Consider the following 14705-nt stretch of genomic DNA (forward strand, 5'->3'; position numbering starts at 1 on the left):
CCTCCAAAAATTGAGAGAGGAGTTGATTTCAGAACGTGAGCACCCTTCCCAAGAGGGATGGGCGGACGGACATCGCCACAACATAATCCCCCTTCAGGCCTTTTGGCCAGTGGGGGATTTAAAAAAAAAAAAAAAAAACTCCAGAAACTAAAGGGTTTTTTGTAATTGCGCTTGTAGAAGAAAAAGGATTATTCCTAATCTTCAATTTTACAACTGCGCTCCTGGGAACATTCAAAGCATTAGACAGTTTTATACCCTTGCCAATACAGTGGTGCTTGAAAGTTTGTGAACCCTTTAGAATTTTCTATATTTTTGCATAAATATGACCTAAAACATCATCAGATTTTCACACAAGTCCTAAAAGTAGATAAAGAGAACCCAGTTAAACAAATGAGACAAAAATATTATACTTGGTCATTTATTTCTTGAGGAAAATGATCCAATATTACATATCTGTGAGTGGCAAAAGTATGTGAACCTCCAGTTAATTTGAAGGTGAAATTAGAGTCAGGTGTTTTCAATCAATGGGATGACAATCAGGTGTGAGTGGGCACCCTGTTTTATTTAAAGAACAGGGATCTATCAAAGTCTGATCTTCACAACACATGTTTGTGGAAGTGCATCATGGCACGAACAAAGGAGATTTCTGAGGACCTCAGAAAAAGCGTTGTTGATGCTCATCAGGCTGGAAAAGGTTACAAAACCATCTCTAAAGTGTTTGGACTCCACCAATCCACAGTCAGACAGATTGTGTACAAATGGAGGAAATTCAAGACCATTGTTATCCTCCCCAGGAGTGGTCGACCAACAAAGATCACTCCAAGAGCAAGGCGTGTAATAGTCAGCAAGGTGACAAAGGACCCCAGGGTAACTTCTAAGCAACTGAAGGCCTCTCTCACATTGGCTAATGTTAATGTTCATGAGTCCACCACAATAGTGTGCATAGCAGGGTTGCAAGGAGAAAGCCACTGCTCTCCAAAAAGAACATTGCTGCTCGTCTGCAGTTTGCTTAAGATCATGTGGACAAGCCAGAAGGCTATTGGAAAAATGTTTTGTGGACGGATGAGACCAAAATAGAACTTTTTGGTTTCAATGAGAAGCGTTATGTTTGGAGAAAGGAAAACACTGCATTCCAGCATAAGAACCTTATCCCATCTGTGAAACATGGTGGTGGTAGTATCATGGTTTGGGCCTGTTTTGCTGCATCTGGGACAGGACAGCTTGCCACCATTGATGGAACAATGAATTCTGAATTATACCAGTGAATTCTAAAGGAAAATGTCAGGACATCTGCCCATGAACTGAATCTCAAAAGAAGGTGGGTCATGCAGCAAGACAACGACCCTAAGCACACAAGCCGTTCTACCAAAGAATGGTTAAAGAAGAATAAAATTAAATGTTTTGGAATGGCCAAGTCAAAGTCCTGACCTTAATCCAATCAAAATGTTGTGGAAGGACCTGAAGCGAGCAGTTCATGTGAGGAAACTCACCAACATCCCAGAGTTGAAGCTGTTCTGTATGGAGGAATGGGCTAAAATTCCTCCAAGCCGGTGTGCAGGACTGATCAACAGTTACCGCAAATGTTTAGTTGCAGTTATTGCTGCACAAGGGGATCACACCAGATACTGAAAGCAAAGGTTCACGTACTTTTGCCACTCACAGATATGTAATATTGGATCATTTTCTTCAATAAATAAATGACCAAGTATAATATTTTTGTCTCATTTGTTTAACTGGGTTCTCTTTATCTACTTTTAGGACTTGTGTGAAAATCTGTTTTAGGTCATATTTATGCAGAAATATAGAAAATTCTAAAAAGAGTTCACAAACTTTGAAGCACCACTGTATTTTGATACATTGCCATTCTCTTGACAATTTGATCTCAGAAGTCTATGGAGAGTTCCTTGGAATCTGTGGCTTGGTTTTTCGTCCAGACATGCACCGAATTGTGGGACCTTATACAAAAACGTGTGACTTTCTCAAATCACGTCCAATTAATTGAATCAGTCATGCAGCCCAATAGATAACTAGTTTTAACTGTTAATGACTTCATTACAGTATTCATACTGTAACATTCATTAGTAATATTTCACTTCAGTCAAAAAGCCCACTGTATCCATACTGTATCTGTACTCCAATACTGGAAATGTACAGTATAACCCTAAACCAAACAAAATAAACCAAAAGTGTGAATTTTGCTCTGGCAAATGGGCTAACGTGTGTGAAAACATCATTTGAGAATGTAATAGCCACAGAATGTGAAAAGTGGTTCCAGCAATAGAGAAAAAACAGTCACAGCCAACCTGAGTTGGGACATTCCTGTAAGGCTTTAGCCATGAGCGTGTTAGCGATGTTCTTTAGGCCTGCTCTGTACTCCAGCCGAACTGATTCTAACCTAGGAGGTGGGGAAGGAGATCAACAGTCACACAGGGCTAGAGGTGCTTCCATCCAAATATCTCAAGTTTGAAGCAAATTTTGTGAGAAGTCTAGACCCAAGAATAAAAGACGTGCCTTACCAGAGCTCTGGGGTCTGTGGATTCTTGAGGCGCGATTTCTCCAAGATAGCGCGAGCACGTGTGAGCTGGCCCACTCTCTCCTCTAGACGTGACAGCAGTAACCACAGAGGCATAGAGTGGGGACACTTCTTCAGCTGATCAACAAATACACAAGAAAAAGTTGCCTGACTTACATGTTCTTCTTTAGGTCTCTTCTCCTCTCCCTAAAATGTGTATATAGGAGCGACAGAAGCCAAACATATTTGCCAAAAAGACCCTCATGCTCACTGAAGCGTCACTTTAAAGTGAAGTCATTTATAGAGAACATGTTACACTGATGCATCGTCTATCCCTGGTCATAATAGATACATACAACTTAAATATATTCCTTTTTTGAGTAGCACAACAGAAAAAGTATTTGCCCCATCAATGAGGGATCACAAATTCAAAATGCAAGTTTGAAACTTTTTGCAAATCAGTGTGATTGTAATCATAAGTACTAGAAAGCTGATGCTCACAACAGACCTTTTGGTAGATTTAAAGGTTACATGAGTCAAGTCAAGTCAATTTGTATAGCGCTTTTAACAATAAACATTGTCGCAAAGCAGCTTTACAGAATTTAAACGACCTTAAAACGCGAGTTGATTTTATCCCTAATCTATCCCCAATGAGCAAGCCTGTGGCGACGGTGGCAAGGAAAAACTCCCTCAGACAACATGAGGAAGAAACCTCGAGAGGAACCAGACTCAAAAGGGAACCCACCCCCATTCGGGCAACAACAGACAACATGACTAACATTAACAGTCCTAACAAAGTCAGCTTCGTTGATGCTGTAAACCCCCCACCGACGGAAACCCGAGCGCAAAACCGTTCACGACAACTGCAGTCCCAAAGTCAGCAAGTCAACTGCAGTTGCACCACTGCAAGAGTCCAGAGTGTCCTCCAGGCGCGACCCCCAACTGTCCACATGGGGCCGCCCTCCACAGGAGCGATGCGATGAGACTCCAACCAGACACAGGGCACCAGGATGGATCAGGCAGGTCCGAGGAGCAGATAAGTTTTTAAAAAATTCAAAAACACCCTTCAAGAGTCTTTCCCTTTTGCCAGGCAGCCAAGAATAATGTTCTTAATGACTTGCTTGGTCAAATACGATAAATAGTCTCGAATAGAATAAGCATACAATATGAGACACAATGTTAATTTGTTTACTCAGTCGCAGACAGCTGATACTATACCATAGAAACATGTCATCAATTTCTGTGGACAAGTGACGCTCCAAATGACCGGAGGATAAGCACTGTAGCCAGCTTGCATCGGTCTACTTAAAAGGAATGATATTTGAGCCTTTGCGCTGGCCTCCCCAGTTGGTAATCATCATATGATAAGGGAAAAGCTGGATGGTTGGCAGAATATTCGTTAAATAACATTTAAAACTTTTCATTTATAAAACAAATGTCCTCAGTGTCTCTCAGAATTTAAAGGGAGTGTTAAAATGCTTTTAGATGCTGTCACCACTTCAGTGTCCGTCAGGACTGCCACAATGATTATAACAAAATGCAGAAAAAGTGAAAGGCTCATTTCTGAATACACTGTATGACGACAATTACACGTAATCTTATAAATCCACTTATTGGTACACAAGTTCAGTCAAACTCTTGTGTTCAACCAATTGTGCATGCTACATTTACGTTCTCGGTAACTGAAATGTTGATTTATTACAACTTGAAACAGTATAAAATTATTGCCTATTATTGCTAAAATTGTCTATGCCCCACGATACAAAATTTACCCCCAGGTTGTAGGCATCTCGGGCTTTGTCCATGTTCTCAGACTGCTCCTCAATCTGGCCTTTCATCATCCAGAGCTTGGGGAAATCCTCATAGTGCTTCAAGGCCTCAGAGCACAGTTCTTGGGCTTCTACAATGTTCCCCAGCACCCACTCCAACTTGACAGACTTCATAAAGACCTGCACAGAGAGGTAAAGCAGCTCTGCTTACAACACACCCGGGCCCTCATTTATCTATGGCCGCACACATACAAATCTGTACATAAATTGTGTCCAAAAATGCATATAATTATTGTAATGTCTGTACCGTGCACGTATACAAGTGATATGCGCATGCACACACACTGCATTCTCACTAAATCTCTTTACCCTAGCTGATATCTTGCCTAGCAGTAACCCTTTCACCTATCCCAGGAACCCTGGAGCAGCGAGGGGCAGTGCTACCCACCACAATATTGTGCCGCCCTGTCTACAAAAGATCCCGTCTTAAGCTTTTTTTTTTTTTTGCTTACACTTTGTACACACATTATATGCACATTTGATTCATCCCAAGTTTACTGTGCATAAGAGATTTCTAACTTTTATGCACTGCAGCAATTTCGAACCCTTTCTATGCAATGCTGATTAATGAGGGCCCGGGTCCCAATATTATTGCTGCATTAAAGGAACAGTCCACCGTACTTCCATAATGAAATATGCTCTTATCTGAATTGAGACGAGCTGCTCCGTACCTCTCCGAGCTTTGCACGACCTCCCAGTCAGTCAGACGCAGTCAGACGCGCTGTCACTCCTGTTAGCAATGTAGCTAGGCTCAGTATGGCCAATGGTATTTTTTGGGGCTGTAGTTAGATGCGACCAAACTCTTCCGTGTTTTTCCTGTTTACATAGGTTTATATGACCAGTGATATGAAACAAGTTCAGTTACACAAATTGAAACGTAGCGATTTTCTATGCTATGGAAAGTCCGCACTATAATGACAGGCGTACTAACACCTTCTGTGCGCTTTGACAGCGCATTGATATCTGAGCTCCGTATCAATGCGCTGCCGAAGCGCGCAGAAGGTGTTAGTACGCCTGTCATTATAGTGCGGACTTTCCATAGCATAGAAAATCGCTACGTTTCAATTTGTGTAACTGAACTTGTTTCATATCACTGGTCATATAAACCTATGTAAACAGGAAAAACACGGAAGAGTTTGGTCGCATCTAACTACAGCCCCAAAAAATACCATTGGCCATACTGAGCCTAGCTACATTGCTAACAGGAGTGACAGCGCGTCTGACTGACTGGGAGGTCGCGCAAAGCTCGGATAGGTACGGAGCAGCTCGTCTCAATTCAGATAAGAGCATATTTCATTATGGAAATACAGTGGACTGTTCCTTTAAAACTGCTCTCTCAGTGGTGTTCTGTCAGAAGGTAAACAAATTGATCGTTACGTGGAAAATCAATTAATAAAAAAAAAAAAAAAGTGCTCATGTGAATGTGTGGAAAGGCAATCAAACTGAACTACAATAAAATCAAATTATTAAAATATTTCCCCTTTTAAAAACATTTAACAACCGTGTACCCAAATATTTTCGGTGTTTGGCCTGACTCTCAATCAACATGCACAAAAACATGCCCATTACTACCATCACTGATAGCGACCTCTTCCTTCACTGCACCGGGATTACCATATGCTGATTTTTATCTGAGAAAAACAGTCTGTGGCTGTAAATCATCCTGATACTGTAGAATTTGAAAATAACCCAGCCACTGGGTTTGCACAAGCTAGTGCATTCTTATTGCTGATCTCAATCCCAGATAGACTGGGGAGGGTTGCATAAGAAAGGGCATCTGGTGTAAAATTTACACCAAATTAAATACACAGATCATAAATTGGATTTCCATACCCCATCGGTCGAGGCCTGGGTTACCAATGACCCCCACCGGTACTGTGGGCCAGCAAGGTGCCAGTGAAAACTACGCTACTACTGTGCAAAAAAGAAGGGGACGGAGAAGGCATTTCCAGAGACAGCAGGAAAGGAGGAAGGGTAGGAGGAGTGTGGAGGTATGAGTCAGAACTTTGAATGTTGGCACTATGACTGGTAAAGGGAGAGAGCTGGCAGATATGATGGAGAAAAGGAAGATGGATATACTGTGTGTGTGCACGCAAGAGACTACGTGGAAGGGGAACAAGGCCAAGAGCATTGGAGGGGAGTTCAAACTGTTCCACCATGGTATGGATGGGAGGAGAAATGGGGTAGAGGTTATTCTGAAAGAAGAGTATGTCAAGAGCACCTTGGAGGTAAAGTGCGTGTTGGACAGGGTGATGAGTACGAAGCTGGAAATCGAAGGTGTGATGATGAATGTTGCGTCTGCCCCACAAGTGGGGTGCAAGGTGGAAGAGAAAGATGATTTCTGGAGTGAGTTGGATGAAGTGGTACAGTGTCCTCAAGGAAGAGAGAGGTGATTGGAGCAGACCGCAATGGGCACATTGGTAGGGTATGGTGTCAATGAGGGGAACATGGAAGGACGAATGGTAGTGGATTTTGAGAAAAGTCTGGAGAATACATATTTCAAGAAGAGGGAGGAACACAGGGTGATGTACAAAAGTGGAAGAAAGTGGACTATATCCTATGCAGGAGGTCCAATCTGAAAGCGATTGGAGACTGCAAGGTGGTGACAGGGGAGAACGTAGCTAGGCAGCATTGGATGGTGCTCTGTAGGACGACTCTGGAGACTAAGAAGAGGAAGGGAGTGAAGGCTGAGCCAAGGATCAAATGGTGGAAGTTGAAGAAAGAAGACTGTAGGGCGGAGTTCAAGGAGTAGTAGTTAAGGCAAGCACTGGGTGATGGGAAAGAGTTGCCAGATGGCTGAGCATCTACTGCAGAAGTGGCAAAGGAGACAGCCAGGAATGTACTTGGTGTGTCATCTGGACAGAGGAAAGAAGACAACGAGACATGGTGGTGGAATGAGGAAGTACAGGAAAGTATATGGAGGAGGAAGTATACTTCTGTGCAGAGGATAGACGCAGAGTATATTTGGAAAAGGATGCGGAAGATGGAGCTGCCAGACTAGAGGATAAGAGGAAGGCCAAAGTGGAGATTTAGAGATGTGGTTTAGAGGACATGCAGGTGGTTGGTGTGACACAGGCAGGTGCTGAAGACAGGATGAGATGGAAGTGGATAATCCACTATTGTGATCCCAAACAAGAGCATCCAAAAGTAGTAGTAGACTGGAGGATTTTTTTCTCATTTCCTTTTTCTAAAACAAACAGTTTCCAGAGATACAAAGAGAGGAGAGAAAAAAAAAGTGACAGTTTTGAAAATATAATAATATATTTTCATACTCAGGCCAAGCACCTGTACTACATTCTGATGGGGTAAGAATTGCCTTGATGTGGACACGAGTACCTGGAGCAAGCATGGAAGACAAGTCCAGGAAAAGACCTTTTCTAGCACTTTATGGTGCTCTTTATCTTAACCTCGGCCGTAAAAATGAGAAAAATCGTCAACAAGCAACCAGCTTTAAAAAACCTCTGAGCATTGTAACCAACTCCATGAACACGAGAACAATTATAAAAGCTCCAAGTTAATGGTTTATTTAAAATGGGCATATACAGAATATAAAGCATAAAACACCACTTTTAATAAAGCGAACAAGCAGTAGCTGGTCAAATCCTGGAACTAATCATGTTTACTGAGACTTGACAATGTTGAAATCACTGTGTGATCAGAATTGGTGCTTTATTAATAATTGCCAGTAACATGTAAGTGCACTGAGCTTTAGTTGTACAAGCTGGAATATAACTCACAGATTGACTAACTACCAAAGTGCATCTCCGAATTGTGCTCATGATGAAAAGTGAGGGGGGGAGGGGGACCCAAGTATGGGTGAACACAGTGAGGAGGAAGCCTTCAACACAGCTTCTCAAATCATTACTTTTCCAGACCTGGCTAAACTTGAAATTTGTTCTTGATCACTCACCCTGGCAGTGGGAGCGCTGCTACGGGCTTTCGCAAGCAGTTTGCGGGCTCTCTCGTACTCATTATTCTCCGACTCCAGCTTCACAGCAGCCAGCCAAATCTCTTCACTGTTGGGGTTAGCCTGGAACAAGAGACATGGGTTTACGCTCCTTGCTAGGACAAAAGCAGGCATAAGGGAAACCGTTCATCTGAAGAAATTTAAAATAAAAAACACAAAATTAAATTAAAAAAAAAAAAAAAAAAGGGAACTCCCCCTGACAAAACAGTACTAAATTACATCACATTTGAAAAGTTGAGCTCAATGTCCAATATTTTTGCTGCATTAAAACATGGATCTTTCTGTGGTGCTCTTCCTGAAGATATACATGACTAGATAGAACTCTACGCCTATGGCATCGATAGGGATGCCTCCACCCGGCAGACTACACGCCTTATTAAGTTGTGATTTGGGGATGGACATTTGACCTCACAGTAATCTTGACCTGGTGAAATTACTTGTATTAGCCTTGGAGATATTGTGTTCACAAGGTTTTCGGACAGACATTTGACCTCACAGTGACCTTGACCTTAGACCATTTGATCTCAAAATCTAATCAGTTGATGTTTGTCCCCAAATGCACAAAGGGTGAAAGTTTGGTGAAATTCCTTTCATCTGCCTTGGAGATATTGTGTTCACAAGGTTTTCAGACAGACTTCTGACCTCACAGTGACCTTGACCTTAGACCTTTTGATCTCAAAATCTAATCAGTTCATGTTTGTCCCAAAGCGCACAAATGGTGAAAGTTTGGTGAAATTCCTTTCATCTGCCTTGGAGATATTGTGTTCACAAGGTTCTCGGACAGACATTCGACCTCACAGTGACCTTAGACCTTTTGATCTCAAAATCTAATCAGTTCATGTTTGTCCCAAAGCACAGAAATGGTGAAAGTTTGGTGAAATTCCTTTCATTAGCCTTTGAGATATCGCGTTCACAAGGTTCGGGATGGATGCACGCACGGACGGCCGCACGGACAGACGGACAACCCGAAAACATAATGCCTCCTGCACCTTACGGTGGCGGAGGCATAAAAATGGGGCATGGCAATCACACCAAACTGCAATAAACAAATTATTAAAAAAAAAAAAATACATAAGTGGTTAAAAAGTGCTCCCAAATATTATTTTTGGTGGGTGGCTTGACTGTCAATCATTATTAATTAAGCAGTGGAATGGTTTGCATTTTAATTTAAAATGCAAACCATTCCACTGCTTTGGGATTGGGTTTTTATATAATAGGCTGTGGCCGTCAAGCCTCCTTATAATGCATGATAAGTTTAGATAAGGGAAAACAAAGCACATTTTGTGTGAGAACATTAAAGTACACAAGTAGAAAATGTTCTTGTTGGGTTCACAAGATTTTAATTGTATGAACCAGCTTCCAGAGACAAAAACATGACCCAAAAAGGGAAGAGAGAGAGAGAGAGAGAACCCTCCTAAATTATATCAGGTTTGAAAAGCTGAAATCTGCTCTTTAAACTGCAACAGTACATAGTCTTAATACTATTCAAGTTACCTCCCTGGGGAATAAATTTAGGTCATTAATGATAGACATGTCCCGAAGACAAACATTATACGCCAATTACATACACGTTTAAAACTTGTTACATTGATGATGCATCACTTTTTGTGTAGAAAACTGAATGCAGACCAAACACTTTGCTGTTCAGTTAAATTGATGTAAAATTAGGGAATTCTTGGAGGAAGGTATCTAGTTTTAACTATAAATGTCCTCGTTATTTAAATACCAAGTAACACAACTGGCAAGGATCAATATACAGGTAGTCGTCGACTTACGACCTATGCGACTTACGACTGATCGACTTTACGACCGTCTGGTTATGACTGGCAAGTGTTTCCCAGCTGAGCTAGCTGAGCGTACGACAGTTTCCGCCCCAGCTCCCGGCAGCGCCTCTCGCCGCGTACAACAGTTTCCGCCCCAGCTCCAGGCACATGCGCAGTCTCTCTCACGCGCCCTCAGTCATCCAGTTTCCGCCCCAGCTCCTGGTTTATGAAATGAGCAAATGCTCCCGCGCTGCAACAGCTGATGATGTAGACAACCCAGAGCCAAGCACCAGTGATGCCAGCGGTCACTAAATTTTGTATTTTGCTATGTTTTACATTTGTATTTTGGTATGTTTCAAACGAAAATGTTTTCTATTTTTCACACCCGTATTTCGTATTTTTTGTTTTGCACATATTAAACGAATTGTACTGTACGCAGTGTAGTATGCAGTGTTTGTCTTAAACCAAATAATGAGCCAAGGTAATGAAATAAGAAAATGTTGATAAAATAAGACTTTAAGATGATTACAATATCATTACACATCACAATATACTTCCGTTCATTTAACATAGGCCGACTTACAACCAGATCGGTTTACGACCGGTCAGTCGTAACCAAACGCAGTCGTAAGTCGACGACTACCTGTATCAGCAAATTCCAAATAAAAATATAGCTGATGATATAATAGGGTGATTAACAGGCACAAGCAACCAAGGGCACAGCAGTGTGCTGTAACAGCCAGGATTAGCATGTTGCTGTTAATATGCCTCATCACAGTACATATATGTGAGCTTTGAGCCACACTGCATGATATACAATGGAATTATGCCACACTTCCTGTTTACACTGTATAACAATACGAACTGATAGCTGATGCTCTCCCCATGGCAATACCATTTGAGATCAAGAATATATTAATCTAAAAGTTGGATTTAAACATGATAAACAATATAAGAACATTAAAATAGTTCATTGTTGTTGGGAATATGACAATAGTTCACTATTGCTCTGTTTAGGTGACCAAATCAGATGAATCTTCTAGGAGTATTTAAAAATTTGATTTATAAGCCACACTTCATGTTGCCAATTGGTGGCGCTACAACAATGAATCACTACTGGCATGTGCGACCATGCACCAATCAAATATGAACTTTGGGCCATATATGGAACGTGCATGGAATTGTGCGTTAAACAAAGTTTTGTTTTTTTGTTTGTTTGTTTCATATTTTAGATTCTTCAAAGTAGCCACCATAACTAGCCACTTGATGACTCTTTGCAAACTACTGCCATTATCTTAACCAGCTTCATGAGGTCGTCATCTGGAGTGCTTTTCAATTAACAGATGTGCCTCGTAAAAAAGTTAACGAGCGCAATTTCTTGCCGCCTTAATGTGTTTGAGATCAAACAGTAAATAATAAAAACACAGTAAATAGCCCTATTCCACATTATGTAAAGAACCGCTCAACTAAGTAAAGAGAAATGACATCCATCATTAAGACATGAAGGGTCTTAATTAATAAAAATAAAGGAAAACCACTGAATTAGAAGGCATGTCCAAACTTCTGACTGGTACTATATATTTATAATAATGAAAATATTTTGCAGGTGGTTTTGTGCAAGTGCACATATTTACAGCGGATATGCAAAGTCTACACCACTGTTAAAATGGCAGGTTTTTGTGATGTAAACAAAGGAAACCAAATTAAACCATGTCAAACCTTTGATTTAATGTGAAATTGCAACATACAAAAATCAAGTGACAACTGGAAATGTTTCAGGGGGAGAGGGGACAACTTCTAATACTCAGCTTGCGGAATTGTGAACACCCATATACAGTATAATTGGCAATGTGGCAGTGCTCTGAATCAAAATCACATTCAAACTAGTGTTAAATACTACTAATAATACACCTCCCATCAATTAAAGTGACCGATTAACCCTCCAAAATGTACAATTGCTCCTATAGCACTTTCCTGACATCTTGGTAACATCAAACTGGAAAGGCTGTGGGCTGCTTAGAGCTTAAAAAGCAAGTACTGGAGTTCAGTGTTGGGAAGAAAAAAAAAAAAAAGTCAGGAGAGGGATACCAAAAAAAAAATGCAAGGCATTGGATATAGACCTTGTGCACCTACGTCATAGGTCAAGTTTGTTTATCCGCCGTATTGGGTATCAAGCCGCAGCTCACTTCACACGTGGAAATTTTTGGAGCGTGATTAACATTTTCAGTCAGAATGGCTTGTTGTGTGGCAGTAGGGTGCTCTAACAGAAAAAGCACGAAGGGTTTATCGTTTTACCGGTTCCCCGCTGATCACGAGCGGAGGAAGAAGTGGATTGGTGCCGTTAAACGTGTTGACTGGGAACCAAGCGAACACTCGAGATTGTGTACCCAACATTTCGTGTCAGGCAAGTGGCTTCTACCCCGTAACGTGAACGGTTTCAGTATAACGCGTAAACAATATAAATTTTTGTAATAAACATGATACGCTTGTGCATTTTCAATTTTTGTGTTTCCTAAATCACTGACTCGTGGCATTCTACATTGCCATTACTAAAACTAGTAGTAGATCTAGTAATATCTATACATAATAGTTAGTACTACTACTAATTAAAAAAACAGCATCATGCTACATGAGTCGTTGTATCACGTTTCGTTTCAACATCGATAATCGCGATATGCAAATAAGATCTATTCTGAAAAGTCAATGTATGGTACGCACCTGTGAAGAAATAACAAAATGCTTTTCACGCATATGAACTAGCACATTCCGAACCCATGCTGAGGAGAAATATCTGTAAGCTTCTAGTGACTTGTAGGCTTTTAGTGACTGACCACTGTAACCCCCTGGCGTGTTGATTAGATAGTGATGTACATCGGGGTAACTTGCGTCTGGCAGCTTGAACAATCAAGCGCAGATTTGGTTTCACTCTTACTAAATGATATATGGGTCGACCCCTAAGACAGCAATCTTATCTCTATAGCGATTTTTTGCTGCGACATCCAGGGATTCAGCATAAGTCGAGAGGCAGACTTGAGAAGACGACATCGCGACAGCGGGTATCACTTACAAACTTGCGACAGCGTGATCCCCAATGTGGCGGTGTAAACAGATAATCACATGACCATGACATCACATGCACAAGGTCTATACCATGGAACACTGAAGACAATATGACGCAGCAGTTTTTTTTTCTTTCGTTTCCGGTTGAGAGTACGTCGTGCGCATTCTGGCTGCCGCTTCTCACCAGAGCTTTTTTTATTTTCTTTTTCAATTTTCATTTTTTTTTCCTGTGCGTTTGTGTAGTCTGATGTTTGTTTGAGTGTTTTGTCCGCGGGTTGTGGTGTAGCTCCGGACCCAGTTTTGGGCGTCGGTTCCCTCCAGGCCTTAGTTCACTGTGGGTGATGCCTGCGCTCCCAGCTGTGGACTGCAGTGACCTCGTTGCTCATTTAACATCGTGGTTGTCCAGCGCTCTGTGCTTTAACGCTTGGTGTGATGTTCTGAGCGATGTTGCTCGGTGGCGTTGCGGTGGCTGTGCAGGCGGTTTGGGACACACCAGCGCTCTGCGTGGCGGAGCTTCTGTGCTCGCTTTGTGGATCCACGGCGTGGTGTTCGGGCGATGTTGCTGACGGCGTCACGGCGGCTGTGCTGGAGATGTGGGACTCGTTTTCATGCGCCTTTTGGTGGGACTGTGGCTGCTACACCACTGGAATTGCATCTTGACCCCTACTTGGTGGACTTTTAATTTTTTATTATTTATTTATTTATTTATTTTTCTTTGTCTATAATTGTAAAGCGTCCTTGGGTTTCTTGAAAGACGCTATATAAATTTAACATTATTATGATTATTATTATTATTATTATTATAGCAGTGGCATTACGAAGAACACAATGTTCAAAGACTACCAAGATGACAAGAACAAAATGAAGGACAAAAAAAAAAAAGCAAGTTCTGGTTGCTCCCTACATGTGACAATCTCCTGATTACATCATGCGTCTGGGCTATGGGGTAGAGCGGCAAGACTGAAGCCTTTTAACAAAATAAATGTATTCCCCAAAATCACATGACAATGTGTTATGAGAACAAAGCTGAACCTTTTGGCCAGAATACCAAAATATATGATTTTTTTTTTTCAACCAACCATCACTATTCCCATGGTGAAGCATGGGGGTGGCAGCGTCATGCTTTGGGGTTGCTTTTCTTCAGCTTGAACTGGGGCTTTAATCAGGGTGGAGGGAATAGTGAATAACTCCAAATACCAGATAATTTTGGTGCAAAACCTTAAGGTTTCTGCTAAAATACTTAAGTCTCACTCACAACCCGCTGTAAGTGTTTTGGACATGCACGGGTAGCAGGGTCTGGTAGCTCGTAGCCGTGCTGCAGGGTTGCGGTGAACCCGGGGGAAAGTTTGGAGGAGGAGTACGGGCAAAGTACTTGTCAAGTACAGGTTGCACGCCTGGCTTCCTTGAGGCGTGGGAAAAATTGCGCCGTTAGCCCGTGGAAAGCGCATGTCTGACACACGTCATCAGTGCATGCTCAGTGAGTGCGGCTTGCATTTTACCAGTTTCCTGCGCTACGAGTACGGGCCGCACTTGTGACGCATGTGATTAGCACGTTACAATAACTCATAACTTGC

General features: G+C 41.7%; 1 protein-coding gene across 1 annotated transcript in view; it reads right to left on the reverse strand.

Annotated features, from left to right (window-relative positions):
- Nucleotides 1–14705, reverse strand: part of prpf6 (PRP6 pre-mRNA processing factor 6 homolog (S. cerevisiae)) — a 69310-nt gene that overhangs the window by 6905 nt on the left and 47700 nt on the right. Inside the window, exons 15-18 of the mRNA XM_060937894.1 lie at nucleotides 8252–8371; nucleotides 4285–4461; nucleotides 2517–2650; nucleotides 2304–2395 (exon numbers count right to left, since the gene is read on the reverse strand). Of these exons, the coding sequence (XP_060793877.1) occupies nucleotides 2304–2395; nucleotides 2517–2650; nucleotides 4285–4461; nucleotides 8252–8371 (523 nt within the window). The remainder of the gene's footprint in view (nucleotides 1–2303; nucleotides 2396–2516; nucleotides 2651–4284; nucleotides 4462–8251; nucleotides 8372–14705) is intronic.

The sequence above is a fragment of the Neoarius graeffei genome, chromosome 13, assembly GCF_027579695.1.
Source record: "Neoarius graeffei isolate fNeoGra1 chromosome 13, fNeoGra1.pri, whole genome shotgun sequence".
NCBI lineage: Eukaryota > Metazoa > Chordata > Actinopteri > Siluriformes > Ariidae > Neoarius > Neoarius graeffei.